Source organism: Abrus precatorius, unplaced genomic scaffold (assembly GCF_003935025.1).
Source record: "Abrus precatorius isolate BTA unplaced genomic scaffold, Abrus_2018 Scaffold11, whole genome shotgun sequence".
In the NCBI taxonomy this organism is placed as follows: domain Eukaryota; kingdom Viridiplantae; phylum Streptophyta; class Magnoliopsida; order Fabales; family Fabaceae; genus Abrus; species Abrus precatorius.
In genome coordinates, this window is record NW_020874303.1 from 931,454 (window position 1) to 939,784 (window position 8,331).

The window sequence follows — 8,331 nt, forward strand, 5'->3', positions numbered from 1 at the left end:
GCTAATATTAGCCAATGCTGCTAAATTCCTCAGCACATTGGTCTTCGATATCATCGATAAAGAAACAATGAAGCATTAAATTTACATTGACTATCATAATTGTCTGTGAAAGTGTGCTTGTTTACCGGTTAGCATGAAGTTCCAACTTCCAAGCATATAAATGGAGAAGCAATAACTAGTTGCTTCCTGGTGAATTTATGTTAGGCTCTTCGCCAACTCATTTCACCCTAAACTTCCCTCTTTCCAGTTATTCTCACAACACATCTCATATCATAAAGATTACAAGTGGTTGGCAAAAGTTAAAATATAAAAATGTAACCGCAACTCCACAAAACAGTTTACATTAACAAGATATATTGACAATTTTAAGTAGAAGGCCATATCCTAAGCTTGCAAAGTTGCAAGTCATTTTAACAGAACTCATTTATTAAACATTGGTATTAGTAGAACAACTAAATGCAATTTGATTCATTTATTAAACATTGGTAATAGTAGAACAACTAATGCAATTTGATTCAACTTAAACTTAAATAAACTTTGATTTTTTATCCCCTTTGTACACTCTGGGTCTATGCTAGTTGTAAGCATAGATAAGACTATCACACGTCATTTTGTTTAAAATGGACAGAAAAAATTAGTGTTGTTATGTAATACCAGAATAAATCACAGGGATGGAACAAATGTTTCCCATAATAGATAAACATATTTTTTGAAAAAAAGCAATCAAGATAAAATTCATCATACTGGCTGTGTTTATCATAGAAAATTAAAAAAAAAAAAAAAAACCAAGATATTGAAATTGAAAATCATCAGTAATTAATTTTACAACCAATATCCTATAAATCCGATCAGAGGTACCTCTACCCAAGAAAATAAAACTCTTAAGTCAAAATGTTGGAACAGAAAGAGAACAATTTAGTATTGAAATAAAAAAGTCTGAAGTAAGGACAATAGACTACAAAAGCCATAAAAGACTACATCACATTCTGACAATTGATCAAATCTGTGTAGACATCTTGTAAATGGGGCAAATCTTTCTGAAAGTTGTTGACAAATTTCTTCAAAAACTTTTCTTCATTTAACCATAAGAGGGAATTGAAGTGCCAATTATTCACAAGCAGACCTTTAGATATCAAGATTTTAACTACCGCGAATCTAGGGATAATCCTCCTCTCCAAGCTGTAGGCCAGAATTGCAGGATATTCAGCAATATCTTCTGATGCCAAACCCATATCATTTACTAGAAAATTCATTTTTTTTGTAACCATTTCCTCTGACAAATTGAGAAAACTGGGAAACTTTCTAAATGCTTGAAAGACCATTTCGCGGTCCCAGCCCCACCTCTCATAAACCTTAAATCTAGACTCCCAATTGGCTTTACTTAGATATAAAAGCACTTTGACAGCATGGACAAAAGTTGTTTTCAAAGGATCAAACCCAATTTCCTCAACTATCTTGGTAGTTTCCACAAATCTGGAATGATTCGCAAATGGTGCGCAGGAAAAATGGATCACAAAGAGAGAAATGGAAGCTTGTGGCACGCCACATTGCCTCAAAGCCTCAATGTTTCGAACGAAATGCTTCCTTATGTCACAATATGTAAACGAAAATGGGGCATTTCTCAAAACTTTAACTACTTCATCATCATCGCGAACTATGCTTCTAAGCACCTCATAACGTGGGATGAGACACTTTTCCAAACTTCTGCGCAAGATATCATAGTTAGCAATTAGGATCTTAGGCATATCAGTGTCGGAAACCCCGATAGAACGAAGAAACTTGAGTTTAGGCAAAAGGGTACTCTCTACCTTTATAGCAAACACCATGGGATATTTAGCCACAAGATTTGCAATATGGGTTTTGGAGAACCCATAGGTCTTGAGAAGATCAAGAACAGCATTTGGGCCATCTGGGTTTTTCAAATGCACTTTTTTGGAGAGTTTCTTAGCCAATTCTGGGGACACCCCACATGAGTTTACGAGGTAAGACACCGTAAAGGTGACCCCTTTACTGTTGTTTGTATCAGAAGTGAATGATCTGAAGAGATAAAGTGAAGCATTGCGTCTGTGTAACAGAAGAGAACCCAATAGGATTAGGGTTCCCTTATAGTTGTAGTGTGTGAATGATGATGCAGTTGCAGTTAATCTTGTAATCAGAAAATTAGGAACCATTGAGAAGGTACCTTCCAAAAGAATGGCGTTTATAATGTTGAGTTTTGCTAAAGCCACGTATCAACACCTTTAGAACATGACAGGCACCCGGTTTTCGGAGAGTCCGCAGTTGTGGCGGAGAACATCATAGACGCCGTTAGCACTGTTTGAATTTTTCAGTTTAAACCCTCTTCTGCAGTAAGTCGGAAGAATCGATTAGAAAAGTAATTGGAAGGATATTTTTTAATTTTTTTAGACAAGCTGTTATACTCCAAAAATTTGTGATTTTTTTTTTATCTATTCTTTCTATATAAATTGTTTAAATTTAATCTATCAAACTTTATTTTTATTTTTATTTAGTCTATTTTAATATAATATTTACATAATTTTTGAATTGATTCATATGATTTGATTTAAACGTAATACGAATGAGAAAAACTATTAATAACATCATATCTTTCGTATTTTTTTAGGCTTAATTATACTTCTTAATTTTAATTATTTATATTTAGTCTTTCTAATTTTTTAAATACTTGAATTAAGTCTTATATTTCAAAATTTTATTCAATAATTAATAAAAAAATTAAGAAAGCACGACATTTTATTAATTTGTACAAATAAAAAAGTTAAAAAAAAATTAATTAAAAATACAATAAAATCTTAATTTTGTAATAGATGACTTAATTTAAATATTTAAAAAATTAAAAGAATTAACTCCGAGTATGAGACAAAACTCACATATAAGTTAATATATAAAAATCAAGTGTAAATAAGCCTTTTTTTAAAATAAAATTAAAATAAAAAATATAAAAGTATATAATTCACGTGTGACTTTCTAAATTACATGCGTTTATCATTCAATTTAGTTCAATTTTTATGTAAAATGTCGTCTGAAATTGATTCAATTTGAATGTAATATTAATACCAAACCAAATCAAATCAAACTGATTTTTTGAGGTTGGTTTGAATTTATTAATTGACTTATTCTTAAAATAATATTTATGTTCACATAAATTTTAATTAAAGTTTTAGTTTAGATCAAAATAGTGACTCAATAATGTCAAAATTTATAGGGGATTGGATTTGCTGAGAAATCAAAAATTAGAAAAGAAAAATATTAATCACACAAGTGAATTTAAGAAAGAATGATAGATTTTTAAGGAAGAAGAAATAAAGAAGAGTGTAAGAGTTTAAAGAAAGTAAGAAACTTCTTATATTTTTTATTTAATCAGTTTGAATTTTTTATTAGTGGGTGCACAGGAAGTCACATGGACCCTATCATTTCAGCAATTACCATTCACTTTATTAATCTTCTACCACATATGGCCTCAAATGTGTTCAGTCACCATGCAACTGGAAATCCAACCCTTGGCGTGAAGGTGCAAGGAGTATTCAGGAAAGTTTCACTGTCAAGAGTGAGTACTCATAAGGCAAATATAGTTTAATATAAATAAAATGTATAATACATACACTGACTAACATGGTAAATTGAGGTAAGGCACTAGAATTTTATTTATTGTCAATATAAATTTTAGGAGTCTTACATGGAGTGGTGTAGTAAGTGAAGACAAGCTACTTAACTATATTTGAATTATAGCTAGTTGTTATCAAGCTTGTTCTCAGTTTATCTTATTCAACATATCGGTTTGATTCCAACAAGAATCATATTGTTTATAATGGTTTATCATTATATTTATTGACTGGCTGCTAATTTCTTAATTCTCAAAGCTATAATTGCCTTTATGACCTATGGTATGTTTTTCCACCTTCAAAATATACCTCCTTGGAACATTAAAGGCCTTATTGTAGTTTTGATGCTTCATGTGAGAATTTTTCTAAACAATTTAGTTCAATTTTTATGTTTATGTAAATTATGTAAAACTTCGTAACATAAATAATGTGATTTTATTTTATTCAATTTCAAAGTTATTAAGACTAAATCAAATAAAACTCATATTTTGCAGGTTGGTTTGAATAATTTTTCATTTCTTTTTTATGAATTATTTTTTAAAATATTTATTTTCACAAATTTTAATTTTAATCAAAATAGTGAATAAAAATTAAAGTGGGTTGATTTTGCTGAGAAAACAAAAATATTAGTCAGGAAAGTTCCACTGTCAACAGTGAGTACTCGTAATTAATGTATAGTAGTTGATACTTTAAAATGGGAATGCAAATGATGGGTACAAGTAACGAAACATTTACACTAGCAAAGCACCAACAAGATAGAGATAACAAAACTCCCAATCTTTGCTAATACTAACCAATGCTACTAAGGTTATATTTGAATGCAGAACTTAATTAAGCGCTTATTCAAAAAGTTCTTTTCAAATTATGCTCATGTAAAAAATTTAATCATAAAATTGATTGAGATGATTTAAAAACAATTTATTTTAAATAGCTGTACCAACAAGTTCAGTAAAATAAACCCAGAAGAACTTTGTCCTTAAAATTCAAAGTTCGATTTAGTATCAAAATAGAAAAGATAGAAGCAAGGCCAGCTGATTGCAAATCCTTCAAAGATTACATAACATTCTTACGATTGATCAAATTTCTGCAGGCATCTGGTAAGGGAGGCAACTCTTTCTGAAAGTTGATGACAAATTTCTCCAAGAAGTTTTCCTCAGTTATGCATATAAAGGAACCAAAGTGAAAACTATTTTCAAGAAAATCATCTGATTTCATGATTTTTATGACTGAGATTCTAGGTATAATCCTCTTCTCCAAGCTGTAGGCTACAACTTGAGGATATTCAACAATATATTCTGATGACAAACCCATATCCTTCACTAGGAAAATCATTTTTCTCAAAACCATCTTTTCTGACAATATCGTAACACTGGGGAACTTTCTAATATTTCGCCAATGCTGCTAAATTCCTCAGCACATTGGTCTTCAATATTCATTAAATTTACATTGACTATCAACAATATTTGTGAAAGTGTGTGCTTGTTTTCTGGAAGTTCTAACTTCCAAGCATATAAACGGAGTAGCAAATAGCAATAACTAGTTGCTTCCTGGTGAATGTATGTTAGGCTCTTCCCCAACACATTTCCAATCACACCCTAAACTTCCCTGTCTTTACAGTTATTCTCACACACAATAATCTACATATCATAACGATTACAAGTAGTTGGCAAAAGTTAAAATATAAATGTAACCGCAACTCCACAAAACAGTATACAGTAACAAGATATATTGACGATTTTAAGTAGAAGGGGCCATATCCTAAGCTTGCAAGTCATTTTAACATAGGTAATAATAGAACAACTAAATGCAATTTGATTCAATTTCAAATTAAATAAACTTTGTTCTTTTATCCCCTCTTTACACTCTAGGCCTATGGTAGTTTTAATCATAGACAAGTCTATCCACATGTCATTTTTGTTTAAATGGATGGAAAAAAGTAGAGTGTGGTTATGTAATACCAGAGTAAATCACAGGGATGGAACAAATGTTTCCCATAATAGATAAACATATTTTTAAAAAAATGACAACAATCAAGATAAAATTCATCGGTGGCCTACAAAACGTAGATAGTTAGACACATTTTTATGTGTTTTGTATTTATCAATAGAAAATAAATAAACCGTGATATTGAAATTGAAAATCATCAGTACTTGATTATACAACCAATATCCTATAAACCCAATCAAAGGTACCTGACCTCTACCCAAGAAAAATAAAACTAAGTAAACATGTTGGAACATGTTAAGATGTCCTACATTAACTAGGAATAGAATCAGAATACTCCTTACAAAGGCATAAGTAGATATCTTGTAAGTGAGGCAAATCTTTCTGAAAGTTGTTGACAAATTTCTTCAAAAACTTTTCTTCATTACACCATAAGAAGGAACTGAAGTGCAAATTATTCTGAAGCAGACAATTAGATATCAAGATTTTAACTACTGAGAATCTAGGGATAATCCTCCTCTCCAAGCTGTAGGCCAGAGTTGAAGGATATTTAGCAATATCTTCTGATGCCAAATTCATATCATTCACTAGAAAATTCATTTTTTTTGTAAACATCTTCTCCGACAAAATCATAAAATTGGGAAACTTTCTAAACGCTCCAAATGCCATTTCGCGGTCCCAGCCCCACCTCTCATAAACCTCAAATCTCGACTCCCATGTCGCTCTACTCAGAGTTAAAAGCACATGGACAGCTTGGACAAAAGCTGTTTTCAAAGGATCAAACCCAATTTCCTCAACTATCTTGATAGCTTCCACAAATTTGGAATGCTTCGCATTCGAGGCAAAGGTAAAATGGATCACAAGGAGAGAAATGGAAGCTTGTGGCACCCCACGTTGCCTCAAAACCTCAATGTTTCGAACGAAACCACTCTTTGTGACAAAATATGTAAAGGAATATGGGCCTTTTCTCAAAACTTTAACAACTTCCTCATCATCGCGAACTACGCTTCTAAGTACCTCATGACGTGGGATGATGCACTTCTCCAAGTTTCTGCCCAGGATAGTGTAGTTACCAATTATGACCCTAGGCATGTCAATGTTGGAAACACCAATGGAATGAAAGAACTTGAGTTTAGGCAAAAGGGTTTTCTCTGCCTTTGCAGCCAGCACCTTTGGACATTTAGCCACAAGTTTGGCAACATGGGTTTCGGAGAACCCATAGGTCTTGAAAAGATCAAGAACAGCATTTGGGCCATATGAGTTTTTCAAATGCACTTTTTTGGAGAGTTTCGTAGCCAATTCTGTGGACACCCCACATGAGTTTACGAGGTAAGACACTGTAAACGTGTCACCTTTACGGTAGTGTTGATCTGATTCAGAATCAGAAGAGGTGGATGAAGCGAACGAGTTGAGGAATAAAAGGAAAGCATTGTGTTTGTGATGCAGAAGACAACTCAATGGAAGTAGGGTACCCTTATTAATGTTGTAGTGTGTGAATGATGATGCAGTTGCAGTGAATCTTGTAATCAGAAAATTAGAAACCATTGCAAATGATGAAGGTACCTTCCAAAAGAATGGCATTTACAATGATGAGTTTTGCTGAAGACACATATCATCATCTTTAGAGCATGACAGGCACCTGGTTTTCTGATAGTCCGTAGTAGTGGAGGAAAACATCATATAAGCCATCTGCTCTGCTTCAATTTTTCAGTTTAAACCCTCTGCCGCAGTTTGTCGGAAGAATCGAATGGAAAAGAAATTTGAAGGACGTTCTTAAATTTGGGTTGAATGAAGTGGTATCGCCAAAATTTGTGATTTATTTTATTTATTCTTTCTTGATGATTTTTTAAAATTTAATTTATCAATTTTTTTATTTAATTCATCTTATTACAATATTTACCGAATTTTTGAATCCATTCATATTATTTTATTTAACATAATATGAATGAGATATATTGTTAATAATATCATATCCTGTGTATTTTTTAGCTTTAATTGTATTTTTTATTTTTACAATTTATGAATAATTTTAATTTTTTTAATTTTAATACTTTACATTTAGTCTTTCTAATTTTTTAATCTTCAAATTATATTTTCTATTTTAAAATTTTATTCAATAATTAATAAAAATATAATAAAACTATAATATTTTATTGACTTATACAAATAAATAATATATAATATTTAATTAAAAATATAAATAAAATACAAAATATAATAAAAGTCTTAGTTTTAGAATAAATAACTTAATTTTGAGCATCTAAAAATTTTGAAGAATTAAATATAAACAATTAAAATTAGAGAAAAAATTATATATATATATATATATATTTACAAATAAATGTGTAATTAATTTTATTTTTTATTAAAATTTTAAATGCCGAGTAAATTTATGTCAATTTTATATATATATTATAAAAATTAATCAAATGCGCTATAAGAAGATAACACAAAATTAAAAAATTATTAACATAAAATTTATATTTTAACAAATCTAAAAGTATAAATTTAAAAAATAAAAATAAGAAGAGGCCAAATTAAAAATTAAAAATTTTAGAAGATAAAAAATTATTAAAAATATTAAAATAGTGGAAAAAATCATAGACATCATTTTCTATATTTGAAGTTTCCAAATTAAATCCTTTGCAATCTTTAGTTAAAAAAAAAAATTTATAAGTTTTATCTTTTCTTTTTATTTTCTTCTTAATGTGAAATTACTTTTAAAATAATGTATTTGGTTGCAGTATGCTCCATCAAATTTCTCGTT

The 8,331-nt window shown here is 30.2% G+C and overlaps 2 protein-coding genes across 2 annotated transcripts; both read right to left on the reverse strand.

Moving 5' to 3' along the window:
• Window positions 1-974: 974 nt before the first annotated feature.
• Window positions 975-2,171, reverse strand: LOC113856354. The gene has a single exon (XM_027488139.1). It carries the CDS (start codon window positions 2,169-2,171, stop codon window positions 975-977), a length of 1,197 nt encoding a protein of 398 aa, XP_027343940.1.
• Window positions 2,172-4,673: 2,502 nt separating this feature from the next.
• LOC113856355 (transcription termination factor MTERF2, chloroplastic-like) lies at window positions 4,674-7,109 on the reverse strand. The gene is made up of 3 exons (XM_027488140.1): window positions 6,153-7,109; window position 5,215; window positions 4,674-4,939 (listed from the first exon to the last, which is right to left on the reverse strand). Exons 1-3 carry the CDS (start codon window positions 7,107-7,109, stop codon window positions 4,674-4,676), a joined length of 1,224 nt encoding a protein of 407 aa, XP_027343941.1.
• Between the last annotated feature and the right edge of the window lie 1,222 nt (window positions 7,110-8,331).